This window comes from Micropterus salmoides, unplaced genomic scaffold, assembly GCF_014851395.1.
Source record: "Micropterus salmoides isolate LMB-PRFRI ecotype aquatic unplaced genomic scaffold, ASM1485139v1 Ms_hic_scaffold_4, whole genome shotgun sequence".
Classification (NCBI taxonomy): Eukaryota; Metazoa; Chordata; class Actinopteri; order Centrarchiformes; family Centrarchidae; genus Micropterus; species Micropterus salmoides.
Genome location: NW_024043372.1, coordinates 34,764,602 through 34,783,651, shown reverse-complemented (window position 1 = coordinate 34,783,651; position 19,050 = coordinate 34,764,602). Strand labels below are relative to the sequence as shown.

The 19,050-nt window shown below is 39.9% G+C and overlaps 1 protein-coding gene across 3 annotated transcripts; it reads right to left on the bottom strand.

The window, feature by feature from the left end:
• Positions 1-593: 593 nt before the first annotated feature.
• Positions 594-17,902, bottom strand: bin2b (bridging integrator 2b). 3 transcript variants are annotated; one of them, XM_038696977.1, is made up of 13 exons: positions 17,770-17,902; positions 17,158-17,338; positions 15,738-15,818; positions 14,015-14,069; positions 12,628-12,722; positions 8,523-8,618; positions 8,299-8,406; positions 8,137-8,222; positions 7,921-7,996; positions 7,677-7,759; positions 6,840-7,467; positions 5,150-5,242; positions 594-1,033 (listed from the first exon to the last, which is right to left on the bottom strand). In XM_038696977.1, exons 2-13 carry the CDS (start codon positions 17,248-17,250, stop codon positions 920-922), a joined length of 1,608 nt encoding a protein of 535 aa, XP_038552905.1. In that variant the 5' UTR covers positions 17,251-17,338; positions 17,770-17,902; the 3' UTR covers positions 594-919. The 3 variants fall into 3 exon arrangements, with proteins under 3 accessions (XP_038552905.1, XP_038552906.1, XP_038552904.1); XM_038696978.1 differs by lacking the exon at positions 17,770-17,902 and having other exon boundaries at positions 594-1,030; positions 17,158-17,722; XM_038696976.1 differs by lacking the exon at positions 17,770-17,902 and having other exon boundaries at positions 17,158-17,721.
• Between the last annotated feature and the right edge of the window lie 1,148 nt (positions 17,903-19,050).

The following is a 19,050-nucleotide window of genomic DNA, read 5'->3' as shown; positions in this document are numbered from 1 at the left end:
TCAGATTAACTGTGGTAAACTGCCTTGCGTCAGTCCTTTAGATACATTGGGGAATTGCATCTAAATGATGTTGCTAGAGTTGGGGCATGTTGGTCATCCCTGCTGTTTGACCTGAGTGCAAGACCAAAATCCAACCAGTAAATCACAGCACTCATCTGAAAACCCATGATGCAGACTGCCTTGTTCCCTGTCGCATGTCCTAATCACCCACTTTTGGTTTCACCTCATTAACCAACTGGCTATATATAAGGTCTGGTGATATGTAGAAGTAGAGTTTCTCATTTCCACACAGTAAACAGACAAACTAGGGGAACTGAACCCCAGATCAGTAGGATTTTATGAAAGACAGATCTTTCTTTCAAAAACTCCTCAGTCAGTCAATGTGTCTGTTTTCAGGTCTTGATAATAATTTTACATTCCATTTCATTCTGGTGAATCGCAGGCCTTTCTGTAATTGAGGCCGTTTATCTGCAACAATTTACTTTATTCACAAAATGCAAATCCCATTTAATCTTTGATTGAAAATTCCCAGAATCAATATGAAACTTTGCTGTATTAAAATTTGCAGGATTTCATAAAAGAATGACATCATCTTCTCTTTTATTTAGAACTTTATTAGGATATTGTACATCATAGAAGCGGTATAAAAAGATTTTTTTGTTTCACAGTCTTCCACAGAAAGGAAAATACAAAAATAGTAAAATACTGTAACCTTTAACAATGCAAACATCTATTACAAAATGTTCGAAAGCTCAGTCGCACAAGTTCACAAGTTACAACATCATAGCATAGAGTAACCACGTGGGGTTTCACCCAAAACATTTGGATTCACTCCCTCTGTGTGTGGTATGTGAGAATGTGCATCACCAACTGCTCTATGGAAGGAGAAATCATTACAGATTGAGTAGGGACTATTGCCTCACTCTGCCTGAACAGGCTGGATGAGTTTTCCCGGGAAGATCCCAGAGTGATTTTCTAGATCCCTGTGCTGGTTCCAGCTCTCCTCCCTGATCCCCTTCACCAGGCCTTCCTGCTGTGAGAGACATAAATTAAACACATGTAAGATCTTAAGGAAAGAAATAAACCCTCTAATGAGATACTTTGTGAATGTGTGTTCTGTATTAACAAAAAATAGATTGCAATATAGGGAATTGCAAAGCTATAGTGTAGTCATCATGGATGGCCTCATATTTTGATTCTCTGGATTTTGTCTTCTACTACTGAAAACCAAGCAGCACAATATAAGACAATACAGCCATGACTTCCTCTTTGAATAGAGGCTGCTAGCTCCTTACCAAAGGCCGGTCTCTACACATTGGACAATTGGAGTAGGAAATGGCTAAGAAACCCCCGCCAGCATCAGTAAGAATAAGGGAGCATCTGATAAAGGCTGAGGAAAGAGAGGCTTCACTTCGGAACAAGACTGATGAGAGACAGGGGTCTCCAGAAGTGCTGTCTAATCTCTTTTGAAGAAGCACAAAGAAACGGGCAACATAGACGCAAGTAAACTTCATCCATCCATCCATCCATCGTCAACCGCTTATCCTGCGTACAGGGTCGCGGGGGGCTGGAGCCGATCCCAGGTGACATCGCGCAAATCATCGCAGGGCCACACATAGACAACCACTCACACTCACACCTAAGGACAATTTAAGGTTCACCAATTAACCTAGTCTGCATGTCTTTGGACGGTGGGAGGAAGCCAGAGCACTCAGAGAGAACCCACGCGACCACGGGGAGAACATGCAAACTCCACACAGAAAGGCCGGGACGACCGGGGTTTGAACCCGCGACCTTCTCGCTGTGAGGTGACAGTGCTAACCACTGCATCACCGTGCCGCCCGCAAGTAAACTTACTGTAGCAAATAAAATTCTTCATCTGCTTAGTTTTTCTTTTTGAAAGATGTCCCGCAGTGCCAGCAGCTCAGAACAGGAAGAAATCAATGGGATCACGTACTTTTGTCACTCAGATAGGAGGCAATATTGGATTTTTTTTTCCCCTCAATGAATCAAGGACCAAGTATAATTTTGTTGTATATGGAGTATTTAACGGACTGGAGAATGTTCACCCTGAGATAGCTTTTATTGCTGTTGGCAACTTCAACAGGGCTAACATGAGGAGTCTTACCAAAATACTACCCGTGGTGAACAGACTCTTGACCATTGTTATTCCCAATTACGAAATAGGTACAAGCCTCTCACCCCCTGCCCTTGGTAAGTCTGATCATACCTCCATTCTTCTCTCCCTTTTTACGTTTAAAACAGTAAAAAACATTTCTTCAGGCAGTTCAAGAGTGGAGCGAGGAATCCATTACCACTCCGCAGGACTGCTTTGAAACTACAGACTAACTGATATTCTGACATGATCTGTCAAGCCATGTTATGATATGGTTCTTTGCACTAATAAGTTTTGATGCAGCTTGGTGCTTTGTGCAGCTGTATACATAAATCACTTAATCATCAGCATATAGTTGGATCTCTACATCAGGACCAACCAAGGGCAAATTATTAACATAAAGCCTAACAACAGTTGCCCAAGTATAGACCTTTGCGGAACACCAGTATTAATTTTATAAGCAGTGGATTTATGTTACGTTCTCACGCTTTATTTATTTTTATTTATTTATTTTGCAATCAAAACCACTAAAGAGGAAGTGATTATGCGAGTAACTGCTGCTGTCATGACAGATATATTTCAGCACCATTATCAAAGTATTGTTTTATTTATATTTTTTGCCGCTATCAAAGCACCATAATCTGGCCGCAGGCTAGATAGTATTGCTGGCGAGCAGTTTTGGCAAGGGTCCATAATCACAGAGAGAATTAACATGTTTTGATTGTCAATGTTGTAGTATGCCTTTGTAAACTTGATCTATTATGTGGTTTATAATGGACTGTGGTGCAGAAACAGTGACAATGTTACACTCTCTCGGCTTACATTTTCCATGTTATCTGTCAGTGGCCAAGTCACAATAACACATGGTTTTACTGAATAATTAAGTAACACTAACGAGTCACATAACACTGGGTAGGGAAAATGGCTAATTGGGCCCAATTTGGACATTTTCACTTAGGGGTGTACTCACTTTTGTTGCCAGCGATTTAGACATTAAGGGCTGTGTGATGTGTTATTTTGAGGGGACAGCAAATTTACACTGTTATACAAGCTGTACACCCACTACTTTACATTGTAGCAAAGTGTCATTTCTTCAGTGTTGTCACATGAAAAGATATAATCAAATATTTACTAAAATGTGAAAAGTGTACTCACTTTTGTGAGATCCTGTATAAAAGAATGATTCCCACTCTCTTCCTCACAGTGAGGAATACAGCTTATTTATTTTAAACTGGTATCGGATTGGTATTAGCCAGATCGGCCAATACCCAAAGCCCAGGCATCGGTATTTGAACTGAAAAAGTCGGATTGGTACATGACTAGTATTTCTCTATAATGTAGCACAGTGTTAACAATGTTACTTACGACATTCTTTCCCACCCCTGGAACTCAAACCATTTTTGCCTAATGGCTTGAACCAATGTTTTAACTAGTTGACTGGGAAAATCAAATCTAGAAAGGGGTAGCCCTACTACTATCCACATCTGAGGCTGAAAATCTACTGTTACAGGCTCACTTCAGAGTTTATAAGCAGGGTGATGAGACAGGGAATACACTCACAAATCAGATATGAGGCATCCATTTCGATTCTACAGCTTAGAATACCGTCAGGAGACCAATAGGGTTAATTATGACAACATAAATACACATACAAACAATTTTACAGATACTTGTACACTTCGGAATCACCACAAGATGAGTCTCTATTTTCTAAATAAGAGATATCCACACTATAACTGAAGCTTCACTTAAGCTAAAATATCTCTTTATGGCTGTGCCAATCTCTTGCAGTATGCCATTTCTATACTTGAAAATATTTTAGATCAACATACAATAATAAAAAAGTGCCATCTTTAAAATTTAGAATGCCATCAACACAAAGCAGGCCTCTTTTTTTTGTTAGGGACATTTTTGAACGAAGAGGACTAGAACACAATTTTTACTTACTATAAATTAATTTCTCCTCTATGGAGGTCTAGGCACCACCTTATCCAATTTAACATTGTACATAGAGTAGGTCAGTTCTGGGGAGAAGTCTTCAAATCTTTTTAACACTGATTTAAACCCCAATCCCTTTACAGCTTTATTTAGCATTATTGTGGAAAATGTTCAATTGACTTATTTTGTTAAATTGGAATTTGGACCTTCAAAATCGAAAAAATTAATTTGCCTCTAAACATAAGCCTGTACTTTTGAATAAAGCTTGGATCATTTTAAAATACTTTAAGGAAAGTAACTACTATGCATTAAGGTCTTTGTATGTTGTTTTTTTATTTTCTTACGCCGTGTTATTTTAGATCTTTATTGTGTTTATTTATTTAATGTTAGTCTTGTATACAGTATGTTTACCTCCATTTGTATCTATACATATTGATGTATCCTGAAACATAAAACTGTAATCTGCCTGAAAAACAATAAAAACTTAATTAGATGATAGATTAATTTAAATCATTCTAAATTAAATTAAACATTTAAATTCTATTAAAAAGTAAATATATTGAAATCTTTATTAAAAATTCAAACAATTAAAATCTAATTAAATTAGATTGTGAGCAGGTCTTTATAAGTCCTCTGTACTAACTCTTAACCTCTCTCAGACTTGTTTAAGCACTACAATGCATTGTGAATTACTCTTAGAACCTTACTTTATTTTAGCAAACCTTAGGATGTTTTGTGAATACAGTCCCCGATGTTTAGTATATTTTAATTCAGACATTTTAGAAAAGTTCCTGCTGTCTACTCATTCTATCTGCAGTGGAAATATCTCAGGGAATATCTCTGTTTGGTTAGTTGCTCACAGGAAAAATAAAAATTCTTCACTCAACAACAAAAAGATTGAGCCATATATGTGCATACACAGTGGATCTATTTCAAACTTAAAAAACAAATCCCCACTACATACTCTTCTAAACAACATCTTCAGGTTCAGCAAAAGGTCCACAGACCAAAGAAAAGGAGCAGACTTTAGAGGAATTGTGTAATCTTCTCTGAAGTACCATGGGAAGTGAACTATCCTTTACAAGGCACACAAACCTCTTCAATGTCTGCAAGTACCAAGATGATGTCTCCCTGATCAAACTGGAGAAGGCCATCTTCAGACGCTGCACAGCTCTCTACTGCCACCCCCTGGTGTAAAGCACAGGTCACATAAATGCAAACTTAATACTAAGCATTACAATTTACACAGACATTACTGAATAGCAGTTTCCAGGTGTTGAGATATCTGAGACTTGGAGGTTAACTTAAATAAATCATATTTGCAAATTTATGACAGCAACTAGACTTTCCGAACACAAAAACCCCTATAACCTGGAAACAAAGAACCGATATTGACTATTTCAACACACAGGACATTTTATTCACTTCCTTTGTATTGGAGTGGAGGCAGAAATCTCAGAGACAGATATTTTAGACTTATCTACATGGCTAGATACCACTAGAACAGATCCTTTTAATCGTTATTTAACTTTAAATTTTACATGAATCAAAAATGATTTTGTTTTACAATGGAATCGATTCGATTTTGAGAGACTATGGTGAGTTGACATCGATCCTCTAGGGGGGGTCTGGGGGCATGCCCCCCTGAAAGAAAGACTTGTTTAAAGTTTTAAAGTTTTAGTGTATTAATTTGATGCACTAAAAGCAAAATAAAGAGGTTAGATCTATGAAGAACTTTGCACTCTTGTTAACAATTTTGTGATCTAGTAAACAAGTTGATCATTGTCCACTGTCCAGATAGAAATGGGGATGAAGCAGCAAAAAAGTCAACAAATTTATGTAACGTTTTTCCGGCAACCATAAATCAAAGAATTATTTGTAAATACGTAATGTTTTATTTTACTTTAAATTGACACATGTAATATGTTTTATACTTCCTGTGAATATAATCCAATTAATCTTATTTATATACTGTATACGTTGTGTTAACACTGTGTTAACACTGTTGTGCTAAACTCATTTTGAAAACCGGACTTTGTCACGTGTATCCTCGCGCTACATTCAAAGTCCGACGCAATTTGAAAAATTATATTGTATGTTGTGCTCGTATCGTACAATTAAGACTTAATAGCCTCTCTTCAGGTAAGACTCTCACACAAACACTTTTTCCCTGAGTGAGAAAATGACAGAATAAAGTTGTTAACCCTGCCTTTCAGCTCGCTTTGCTCCTTTTAACTGCATTTACCATAAAGGCGCTAATACATGTGCACTCCAAATTTGGCAGCTAGCATAATCACATTCACAAACGGGAGACCGTGAACGCTGTTGACATCCCTAGTTAACATTACCGTAGTAGCCTCAAAAGAAAAGGGGTTGTCTCGAGTCGGTTGCCAAAGTGTGTGTGCGCACAAGTTTACAGCAGCAGGGAGCAACGGCCCAAAACACAATGTCTTTAATGTTAATATATTTTCAGTTAATTTTGAAACTGTACTTCCTTCGATTGGGTCTGAAGACTACATATGCTAAATATCTGGGGGTGTGGACTAAAGTGAGTTTATCAGACCTTTGTAGCCTGCTCCCCATCACTGCTTGAGGCTAGCGGCTTAAGGTAACATTAGCCACTACTTTTTTTTTTAGCTGCTAACATATACCGAAATGTCTGGCTCAGGGTAATGCACCAGGTTTTGACAAGGAAGAATCTCATCTCACCCCTAGAAAATCTAAAATGAAATCATACATGTTCACCAAAATGTTAAAATAGTCATTAAAATCATAGTTTGCCTACCTTGTATAGGAAACCTGGTGGAAAGTCGGAACTCGAGTCAGCTGTCTCCTGGTTGACTGAAGCTTCCTCTGCTTCCTCTATCTCCTCTATCTCCTCCTCCTCCTCCTCCTCCTCCTCTCCAGCACCTATGGAACAGAGGGAGAGGCGAGGGACGGGAACCGGTGCAGGTTTGGGCTTGGCCTCCTCTGATGGTGGATCACTCACAATTTCCTGCTTTGGAATATGTGCGGAATCACTATCTGCAGAATCAGAAGGATTGGGAACATCGGACTGGATTGTAGCAAGTTCTGTTTCTGCTTCGACCGCTGCCTCCGCCTCTTCTGGACTCTCCGTGCTCTTGTTGCTGTTCTCATTGTCACATATGGACTGCCTTTTAGGTGTGTTGGTGCTGCAGGAACTGAGATCTGAGTCTGACGAGTTGACATTTTTGGATGAAACACTACTTTCTTCTGGTAGGCTGGTTTCTTCAGCAATGCTCTGAGTTTTCTGGGCAGGGGAAGAGGGTACGCCGTCATTTCCATTTTCATTGGAAGAATGGATCGAGACGTGGTCAGTTGGGAAAGCCGTATTGCAAGGGATGGGATTGGAGATAACCACCGACTTTCTCTTCTTTGACTTACTTGACGTGCTATTTGACAACACAGTAAATTTGTTATTTTTGGAGTTTCATATAGCATTATATAAATTCACCAGAAATTTGTTTTTAATACTCCAGCACTCCATACAAAAATTAAGATACGCAGCATTAGATATTCGTTTTATTTATTTACTAGACAAGACATTCTTGTTGGAAACACTTTAACCACAGATGAGGACACATGCAACACAGTGCCTTACCTGTTCAAACCCTTGACGATAAAAGCTTTTCCTGAGTGCTGAGTCTCCAGTTTCTTCATCACATTGTACAGCTCACGGTTCAGCTGCAACACAAAGTGAAACGTAAGCACAAAAACTAATTTGTAACTCTACAATGCCTTAAATCTCATCTGAAGATGCAGTTGGGAGTTTTCATAGTATTTTATTTACTTTGGTAATTAATTACTAAAATGAGAGAGAGTAAAAAGGATCTGTCATATCTCACCACACTCATTTCCTTATAGAAGACATCTCTCAGGTTTGAGACGTTTTGGAACACCGTCACATAGCAACCTATCCGGCTAAGACAAAGACAGCTCTCAGTTTGTCTTTCAGTTCAATAATTACAAGCCAGGTTTAGTTATGTTGTCCTGGAAAATGTTTTCTCAGACTAATTCTGTAATTCTTTATAGACTTTCAGTCAAGACTAATATTACCATACCTCTGATAGAGAACAGGCAGCTCCTCCCTCAGCTCATTATTTATTTCTTCAAAGACACTCTGGGCTTTGTTGAACTCTTCCTCCGCCTGTTAAAAGGGATTTCAGAGTAGAGTTTTTTTAAAATGTACAGTTGAATCATGTGTACTGTGATCCTGATGCTACCTTTGCTATTTTGACGTCATCCTTTTTCTTGGCACTCTGTAGCGCTTCCAAGTGGTGTCGTGCTGAATCATAGTCCACTAGCTTGCGGCCGCGCTTAGCAACTCGTTCCTGAAACACAGGCAAGAGTTTGAATCACTTGTCGTCCACCAGTAATCAAAACCAGACTGGTGTTATTTGCATACTGTTTTGCAGGAACTGTTCAAGTTAAAATCACATCAGGTTACCTTGACCTCAGGGAACTGGCTTGTATAGTTCTCCATGGTGCGTACAATCTGGTCACTTAGTTTCTCTTCATAGTCGTTCCACAACAGGTCTTCACTCTGAGAGACACAGTTGGGGTCACATCAATACAACTGTAACAAGTCCCTCTAAATGCAAGACAACTATAACTATTTGACTAAGCCATAAATACTATTTCAGCAAGAAAAATATGCCTGCACATGCATTTCACAATATGAGACTCATTTTAACTAACAATCTGCAGTATGTGACCTATTAAGGAGATGGGTGGCTATCCTCCTTTTAAAGTCATAGTACATCAATATCTTGACCACTGCATTTACCAATGCTAGTGAAATAGAAGAAATATTGTCTAAGAAATACGATCAGTGTATCAATAGATTTTTATAATAAAAAAGGAAGAAAAATTTTTTTTTGGGAACTGTTACAAATGTTCCTTTTTATCTCAGCCAGCAGGGCATGTCACTGTCCGTGTCTGACACCGCCTCCTAACCAGACCAAAGTGACATTTGCAGGTGTGTTTACATGCCATTTAATGTGCGCCAGGGTAAGTAACTAAGTAATCTATCTGGCCAGCAAGCTGACTTTAGCAGTGGATTTTTTTGTTTGGAAAAATTATTTTAGCACATTTTGTGATTCTGCAAAAATAAGCGACACCAAGTAGTTTATTGTCACCAAATTTTGCGCATAGCTTTAGGGGAGCATGGGAAAGTACACAGTCAATTGTTGTGCTGATCGGACAAACCTCCGAAGAGTTATGACATCACTTCCGGTTTTGGCCATAACCTATGTTTAGCGTATTTTATGACCTAGAGTCTGTGTGCAAAGATTTGTGCAAAGCGAGCTCATCAGACGTTTAAAAATGTAGGTTTTGCACATTGTGCAATTTTGGGAAAATAAGTTATTGGTAGAAATGGCCGTATCCTGAGATGCAGCTAGATTCAGGGAACACATGCTTATAAGATATGTGAATGTGCAACATATTATCTGGGAGTTACAGGCCAAAATGCACGTACCTTGATTATAGTCCATTTAAAAGCCATTACCAAAAATAATTGTAACATACTTCATGAGTTTAACAAAAGCACCATCTAGTAGCCAATGGTCAACAACATTTTTGCACAACCTCAGGGTGGCACCGGAAACTACTGGCCCAAGTTTTGTGTTAATCGGACATACAGATGTGGATATATAATTTTTAGCGCCACCTAGTAGCTAATTGATGGCAAACTTTGTGTTAAGCCTCTGTGGGGCATAGGAACCCCAAGTTTTGTGTTAACCGGACAGGCCTACGCAGACATATGACATCACTTCCAGTTTCGAATGTAACATACAAGAAGTTGTTTCTTTGTAACGTGCATTTTTTGCATCCTCAAGCCTGTGCTACCGTTTTATTAGTTAACAGCTAGAGTAACTGCTAACAACATACATATCTATCCATCAGCAAACTCCGTAAATCACTGAAAGAAAATATTTTCTCCATAAAATATGATCCAGTTTCAACATAATCAATGTTTTTGTAGCGATTTAAGTCCACACTTTTGGTTGCTAGACAGGCATCTAATTGGCACACTCACCAAGCTGCATTAGCCTACTCATGTTTGATGTTGAAGTTTTTGTTCAGATTTTGTGTTTAACGATGATGGGCAGTACATATATAGTCTGTAAACATCCTGTGAATCTTACATTTTCTCATTAAATACTGTACAGCTCACCCAGCATAGCGTGTCTAGCGAAGCAGTCAAAAACAAAAAAAATAGAGGCGCTCACCTCCATATTGTCCAATTAAAGATACACAAATACTTATTGAAAAGCTGTCAGCTAAATGCAGTCATTGTGACATTATAATGCAACGAGCATGGATTAGATTGTCAAGCATTCATCATTGTCAAGCTGATACAAATATTAGTGTAATGTTGCAGTGGAGTTTACAGCATTTTGTGTGATGCTGTTTCCAGTGTGTCGGCCTGGTTTGGCTTGCTCATTAGTTCGAGCAAGAGCACATGCTAGGAAAGGTAGTGGTTGCATTCTGAAACCTCAACACTAGAAAACTCTGAAAACTACACCTTCCCAATGGGGGACAAACAGCTGGATATCACCAGTCTAACAGTGATATGAGATACCTTTACTTTTTCTAATAATATGACCTAAGGGAAGCATATGCAAAGAAAATAACTTGGGGCCCAAAACAGAACTCTGTAGGAAATTAGGTTGGTAAGATGCCCTCGTAACAACTTATGGCGCTGCACAAGACATGTTTAAGTGTGTAAGTTAAATAAGGAGACTTTTGCAGGTTAGCAAATGTGGCTTGTATTGTGTAGCAGACGTTACTGATTTAAGCAAATAACTGACTGTCTATATTGAAATAAAGTCTCCATCTACATATACGCATTCTGAAAGGGTACAGGTTCCTTTTTAACTTTCCTTTAGAAATGTTCATCCAGTTTCTAAGCTTTCTTTACCAAGTTGGAGATGTGTAATATCCATGATAGGTTCTCTGCAATTCTGATTCCCAGGACCTAAAACGGTTAGCCTTTTCTATCTCAGCTCCACTGATGAAGACAGGGGTGCTTGTCTGTGCCTCCTTTTTCCTAAAAATCAGCTCCTTGGTTTTGTTGATGTTGAGCAGTAGGTTGTTATCTGTGCACTACTCTGCCAGTTGATTTCATTCTGATTCTCACATCATTTTCAACATATTCCTGATATCCTCCAGTGCATTATGACATCAGCTAGCTGGTAGGCACAAGGTTTTAGTACATAAACTTTAACAACTCCTAGGTGGTGAGTCCTAACAACATGAAACTTTGCATGTAGAATCTATGGACCTGCCTTGAGCAAGGTCACTGGGATCGTTAATACCTGCTTGCAGGTCTAGTTTGAATTTGCAACTGGGGGAATGAAAAAGGCAGCAAAAAAAACACTGGTGAACTCTGAGCAGATAATATGGTCTGCATCTTAATGTTAAAAACTTGACTTGGAAAACATTGTCTATAAACTTTGACTATGTTTGAGCACCAAGCAAAAGTTATGTAAACACAGAATCGACCGGAGCTTTGCGTTTCGTTTGCGCAGAACGTGGTCCTCTTGTCAAGTACCAAAGCTCGATTACATAACATTTACTCATTTGGATACCGCTTTTATCCAAAGCAACGTACAATTGTTAAGTATGTCAGAGGTCGCACCCCTCTGGAGCAACTAGGGGTTAAGTGTCTTGCTCAGGGACACATTGGCGGATGCGTCACAGTGGGGAATTTTACCCGGGTCGCTCACACCAAAGGCATGTTTCTTCTCCACTGTTACATCACCAATCTCTGTAAATATGTGACCATATTTCCCTGATTTTCCAGTTCCCAAGTCTTAATCATCCATTTAATTTTCCTGCGACCATAGGTCCAAACTTGGTTAGCTTAGCTCTTGAGACGGCTCTCTTCCTTCTCTTCCTGGGGCGATCGCACTGCTTGTGGTGATGTTTAGTCCGACTAGACTGACTGGACTGTCCGAGGATGTGGTGGGCAGTGATTGTCTTAAGGTCTATCGCATGTTGATGAGTATATTTCTGTTGTAGGTACTACAGGTGCATGGCAGGAAATTAGAATATCGTGAAAAGGTTCCTTTTTCTCCTTAATTTAATTCAAAATGTGAAACTTTCATATATTCTACATGTATTACATATAAAGTGAAATATTTCAGGCATTTTCTGTTTTAATCTTTTCACAATATTCTAATTTTCTACATGCTTCCATGGTTAATACGTGCTTCAGTAATGAAACTTATTAAAACAAAAATGCTTGAGGGAGCTACTGGCTGCCTCACCTGCAAGCACTGCCATCACCACGGCTTGATAGCTGCTGTAAATTAGCATCTATAGGTCTGCAACTATTGATTATTTTCATAATCTGTAAGGCCATCACATGTCAAACACGTGTGTGGAAAAAAACTCTAATGTATATGCCTGTTGGCTAAATGGAGACCACTGTATTTTTATATTTAGCTTCTCTAAACTTGCTTGGTAAATAAATTTTTTTTGAAAATAACCCATATCAGATTACTGTTCGAGCAAACATTCACAAAAACACATGATAGACAAACCTCCGTAATGACAGCAAGGTCCTCCACTCCATTCCAGTCTGATTCATAGATGTCTCGCAAAGTCTGGGACAGCCGCTTGGATGTCTCATGCACAGCTGTGGAAAGGAACAGGAAACTGTAGGCCAAAAATAAATCTGCACAGACCTACAAGAGGCAGATCCACAAGGCTGACCAACACCATTTAAAAGGACACACTGTGGCCTGCCGTAATAGCTGCTGCAAACAACAACAACATGGATGCAGCAAGACTTCTTAACAGAATGCTCTGCATGGTGCACAAACACCATGAGCTCCCAGGCCTTGCACCAGTCTAACGTACCAGAAAACGCCCACCAATGAGCAGAGTAGGCCCTGGAGGTGGACGGGACATGCGTTTTGAATAACAGAGACGACCGCAGGTGGGAGGCCCAGGCTGCTCAGTCTAACCCTCACAAACTCCATACCATGACGCACCAAACTCGGTCCCTCTGCCAGTGAGGAGAAGCAGAGCTCGCATTGCTGGTCTGAGCCCAGGTGCAGCCGGAGCCGGGCAAACCGGTGCTGTAGGTTTCTCATGAGCAGCAGGCCCACGCGCACCACGGAGTGCACACCAACTCGCCATCCTTCCTGTATGCTGTCCATACACCGCCAGCTTTGTAGCATCGCCAGGTATCCCAGCATGCTTTTTTTGTAGGATGTAGGTGCAGTATGGGTCTTTGCACCTCCCCCTCCCGATTTCTTGAGCACTAGGAAATGTGGTTAGAAGAAGCCTGTCTGCACCTCGAGCTCCTTTTCGGAGGAGCGCAGCTGCTTCCCCTTCCAAGGCCGCCCTCTCGGTGGGGATGGGGCGAGAGTTCTGATACATGTTGCTGAAAGGATGGGGCTGTGAGCGATGAGGAAGCGCTCACTCTAGCAGGCTGCGGGTCAGTTAGCCTGGAAGACTGTCAGTCTGGATGCCGTAGCGTTGTGGTTGCCATTTTTTTGTCTGGGCTGGGATTGCCTGCACAGGGCTGTCACCTCTGACATTACAAGCAAACACATGGAGGTGACTGAGCCAAAATGTCTGTAAATGGAAATACTAGCCATGCTTATGATGTTAACAGCACCACGTTACGCTTCTGCAACAACACTGACGTTATCAGCATTAACCGCTGCATGAGCGGCACCGCTCTCCTGTGCTTGGTTTGCTAACTGCAGTTCACGATGCAGAAGCAAAGCTGACAACACTAGAAACACAACGGTTTCCTGCACATGAATCACATATCCAATGCTGAGTCTTTTGTTTTCACTTCAGTCCACACAGGATCCAAGAATAGAAATAAATTCACTTCCCCATTATTCACCAACTCGCCTGGGTAGTGTTCTGTTAATACTGCACTTTGTGTTTGTATATGCATTAAAAACCTACCTTTCACTGCTGTATGGTAGGCTTTGACATCTTTGAACAACCTACTTCCATCGACCTGTGTGCAGAAACAAAAAGCACAAAATTCAAAGAAGTTAAATTCACACCCAGTAACACTATCTCTATGGCAATCTGAGCTTCATCATTTCCTTAACAAGCTCAAATGATGAAATTTGTGTGCTTCTGTTGGACTGCAGGCTGATTCTGTTGACAGCAAACTTCATATTAGCCCCAACACCTCACTATCTGACCACATTGTTGTCTTTAAATGAAACAACAATCAAAACATTTGATGTGGTGAAAGTGGTGGTTAAGTGAAAGCAGCGCATCTGGTAAGCATGTAGACTTTCTTCCTGTTGCTCCTTGTCAGTTTCCCTCCAATATGTACTGTAGTAGCTGTATTTGACACTAAATGACCTTTGAGCAACTTAAACATATATCTAACTTTTGCCATACAGCAGCAATTGTGGCCATGAATGAATTATGGAATGATTACTAGAAACATAGTGTTACAGTAGCAGAAATAGAAATATGGCATAATGTCAGTGATTCAGTCATTTCCAATATAAAGCAATATAATCTGAAGTTTTGCTAAAATTAGCTAACATTAGCACACAAAGCTAATGGTCATACCATAGAAAGTCTGTAGCAACAATACCAGTGTATTACACGGAGGGTGCATTTTATTGCTTTTTCACTTGCATAAGGAAGATTGTGTTATTTCCTCTTTCAAATGTTACATGGTCTCGCTTTAAATCTTTTCCAAGACTAAAACTGGGACAAATTATTAGTTTGTGAGGACGTGTGCAGGACGTGGACGCTCTTTCAGGAGACATAACCAGAGCCTTCAGCTAATCAAGCTCATCTCCTGTGGAATCAGGTTTCAGTAGGCATACACACACTCTCCACATTTAAAATTAGGCTTAAGACTTTCTTCTTTGATAAAGCTCATAGTTGGAGCTGGCTCATGTGAGTCCTGAACCATCCCTGAGTTATGCTGGTATAGTTCTAGACTGCTGGAAGACTTCCCATGATGCAATAGGCACTTCTTCCGTCCTCTCTCTCTTCATTTGAATGCATTCTAATGCCATGAATGTATGTTACTCAACTTCTTCCCTCTACTGTCGTTTTGTGCTTTCTCATCTCTCTCCCTTTGTTGCTTTGTGTCTGGATCTGTGGTTGCAAGTCACCTACTGTGCCCGTGTGCCTGCGCGACACCTGCTCCTACAATTATTATTAGTCCTACTATTGTTGCTATCATTGTTACTATTACAAGTGTGAAGTTTTCTATTTGTATATTCACTATCACTACCATCATTTTACATGTCTGTGTGGAACTTGGATTGTGCTACTGTATGTTCTCTTTCCTCCTTAATAACTTCTGTTATAAAACTGGCGCAGTCTAAATACAATTTAATTGAATAAACAGTTACTAGGCAGAATGGATAAGAAAATAAGAGAGCTGCATCTTGTTTCAAGTATTTCCTGTTTTCAAGTCTGAGCTGACTGTCTGAACTCGTAGGTTGGCATCTCAACAGCAATAACGAAACTGTCTTCTTTTGTTAATGTTTTTTTTTTAAGATGTAACAGTGCTCCACTTGACTTGCTATAAAAGCAGATTAAAGCAAAGAGTTTACATGACCTTTATTTCAGTCTTGCAGTGAATAGCAAAGGAGCACCATGAAGAGAGACCCTCTCATGGTAAAAAGATTATGTGTTGGTGTACCTGTTGTTTGTTGAGGCTCTGGAAACTTAGCTCAAACTGTTCATCCTTGGTCTCCATGGTTTTTCCCAGTTTCTGAAGGACCTGAGAGAGGGTTCAGCAGAGTCAGTAAGTAAATTACTAGCATTAATGATTACTAGAGCTAGACTAATTAAAGGGGAATTCCCCCAATTTTGCAAAAAGCAATCCTTCTGTGGCTCTAAGGGAACAAAATCTGAAAAATTTACTCGAGTGATGTCACTTGAGTCAGCATTGCTTGGGGCTGAAGACTATACAAGTTGAAAATGGAAAAAAAAAAACTGGTAGGTGTAGAAAAGTGAATTTACTATACCTCTGTAGCCCACTACTAATTTCTGCTGAGGGCTAGCAGCTCCAGGCTACATTAGCTGCTATTAGCATAAAACATCCAAATCTCTAATTGAACTGTCGGCAGTGAAGTTGCATAGTGGGTAAATGTTACCATGGCTAACTATTAGTGTTCTTCCCAGTCCACTGCATGCAGCTGTTTGAAAGCCTGAATACATTATAACATCACCTTTAAATCTACTATAAAGACTCTCGTTAGCTATCATATCTATCCTCCTTTAGACTAAAATAAAAACACCTTACTCCCTAAAACAGGCTCCACTATTGCAACTTCTGTCTGTTTTAAGGTGGAGTAGCAAATTCAAACAAGTCAAACACAAACTGAGGCTCAGCAAGTGAGAGGAAGTGCACAGCCAGGAAGTGGCAGCTTGTGTGACCGCACACAGCTGTGATGTTCAGACCAGTCCAAGCTACTTTTTTTATTAACGCAGGCTAACAACCAAATGGGCAATCATTCAAATGTAAACTGTTTAAAAACACACAGTTGACAAAAAGCACAAGACTATAAAAGCATGTTTATGGTCTTGTACATTAAATGGTCTGTGTGAAGAGCGTTTCCTTTTCCCTTATGTCAGTATCACAGGTTCTTACACTTTGTTATGACGAGGTCCAGCATGTCCTCTCACATGGGAGCATTTCATTATTAGTTAAACCTTTGTACAGAGCTTGACATCAGGGTTCAAGTAACAGTAGCTATGGAGCATATTGCAAAAGAATAACTATTCATGCACATTCATTTGACCATTTCTATAACGGTTAATAACCCCTATATTAAAACAATCCTCTGAAAGAGCTGCTTGTTTGGAAGCCTTGTTGTAAATCAAATCAGAAGCATACTGTTTCCATAGAAATCAGAGTAATTCTGAAGAAAAGTCTGTTAACTAGCAGGTCAGGGCTCCTACTGAGTTTCTAGGTTTCCACCAGCAAAGATAAAGCTGGATGACCAGACGTGCTTCAGTAAGTCTGGCTTATCAAACTGATGACAATGCTTCTAGTGGTTTTAAGAGTTATAAAGACTCAATGTAACTACTTTACATAGTTGATTTCCCTGGCTCACCTTCTCCTGAGCTCGATTCAAAGACTTCTGGACCCGTTTGGCGAGGAATCCAGCCCCAGCCTGGAGATTTGGGCCCATCTTATTATCTGCCATCGTCAATTTTCTCTGTTTTTCCTCACTGAGCGCAGGCCGCCTCCCGTCTGCTTCCTCTAGAGAACTGCCTCACAGGGTTCAACTGCGACTTCAGTTCAAGGCATGGAGGAGGAGCAAGTGTCAAGACACACACACAAACACACACACGTATCACTATCTTCGTGGGGACCCTTCATTGACATAATGCATTCCCTAGCCCAGTTTCTAACCGTTTAAACCCTCAAAAAGCCCTTTAAACATGTGGGATCCAAACTTTTTGTCCCCCACAAAGCTGTCGGACCCCACAAGTATAGTGGGCTTCCGGTTCTTGGACACACACACACACACACACACACACACAAAGTGTTAAACGTCGGGAACTGAGTCCTTCACGTCAGTCGGAGTCTGCTGTCCTGTTCAAACTTGTTAAAGGAATTATTGAGAGCTTTTCCCGAGTGTCGTAATTAAACAACGTGTGCAAAATTGCAAAACAACACTCCGCTCCCACCCGCTCTCCGCTGGAAGGCACCTAACACTCACCTGGAAATGATGTGCATAGATTGCGTATTTCTGATGATGCCTCCCTGATTCAGCAACGTGACGTAAACAGTGGTGCCACGCATTAGCTGTAGTTGCTAAAATGCTGCCTTCAATGTGCCTCAAAGAACTCATAAATCAGATATAAAAGACTGATGGGACCTGGATCTTTATTGGCTATACCAATAAAACTGCACTTCAGGGACCCACAGTGTGGGGACCCTATTTCATGTTTTCATTTTCAAGGACATAACCTGGTGTCCAGTGGACACTAAATGCAATAAGTGAAACAGCGCCTCAGGACTATTGCATTTACATTTACCACGCTGTTTTATGGAAGCCTACAGGGGACTATATTAAAATGAAAATATAAACTTGAAAAAAAATTTCCACAATAGCATTATAATTTTCCACATATGAAATATGTATATATTTGCATTTTCATTTTCACATAACTCGTATGGGTTGTCCACAGATCATATGTACAGTGGACAATATTAAAAAGTTAGTTCAAATTTGAAAATGAAAATGCAATGTGTCAAGTTCTCTCATCAAGGTGGATTTTCAGTTAGGATGTTACTTACTACTGAATTTAAATCTTAGAAATCTAACTGATTGAACCTGTGTCCTTAACTCATAGTGTCACAACCTCATGTATTTATTATATTGACTAAAATAATGTGTAAATTTCTTTGAGAGGAAAGCCACAAAAGGTGTACATAGAATGTAGATGTAAAACTAAGGGTTAGACCTTCATACAAACTGCTAAAATGTAGGCATGGATGGATTTCTGAATGGCCCAGGGGTCCAAGGCCATGGCTCTGCAGTGCTCAACTGCAGCTTTCTTGACTTGAAAAATTATATTTTAAATTCATTCAATGTCAAACATTATATGTATAATTCAGGACACAACTGAAACGGGATCAACAAATGTGTTGTCTCTTGAGCAGCAAACACCTGCCTGTGTCAAACCCACCCAGCAGTCAGTTAAGGGAATGTCCTTAAGTAAGGTGGAGTGATTGTCATGTACTGAAAGACATGAGTCCTTTTATACATGCAAACATGCAGTATTATTATTTACATACATAATATTTTTTACAAATGATGGCTAAATGAGCCGGATTTGATCTCTTCTATAATGTTTTTTTCTAGCTTTTACACTGTGTACAGCCATTGGGAGTAATTTGGGACTCAGTATCTTGCCCATGGACACTTCAACATGGAGACTGGAGGAACCACGGATCAAACTACTCATTAGTGGACAAACTGCTTTTGGTGGATGGG

Coding starts and splice junctions, on each gene's coding strand:
- bin2b (XM_038696977.1), bottom strand. CDS start 17,250: ATGGCAGATAATAAGATGGGCCCAAATCTCCAGGCTGGGGCTGGATTC. Junction 12,723..14,014: donor CTACCATACAGCAGTGAAAG/GTAGGTTTTTAA, acceptor TCCTTTCCACAG/CTGTGCATGAGACATCCAAG. Junction 7,997..8,136: donor CTGCCTGTTCTCTATCAGAG/GTATGGTAATAT, acceptor TCTTTGTCTTAG/CCGGATAGGTTGCTATGTGA.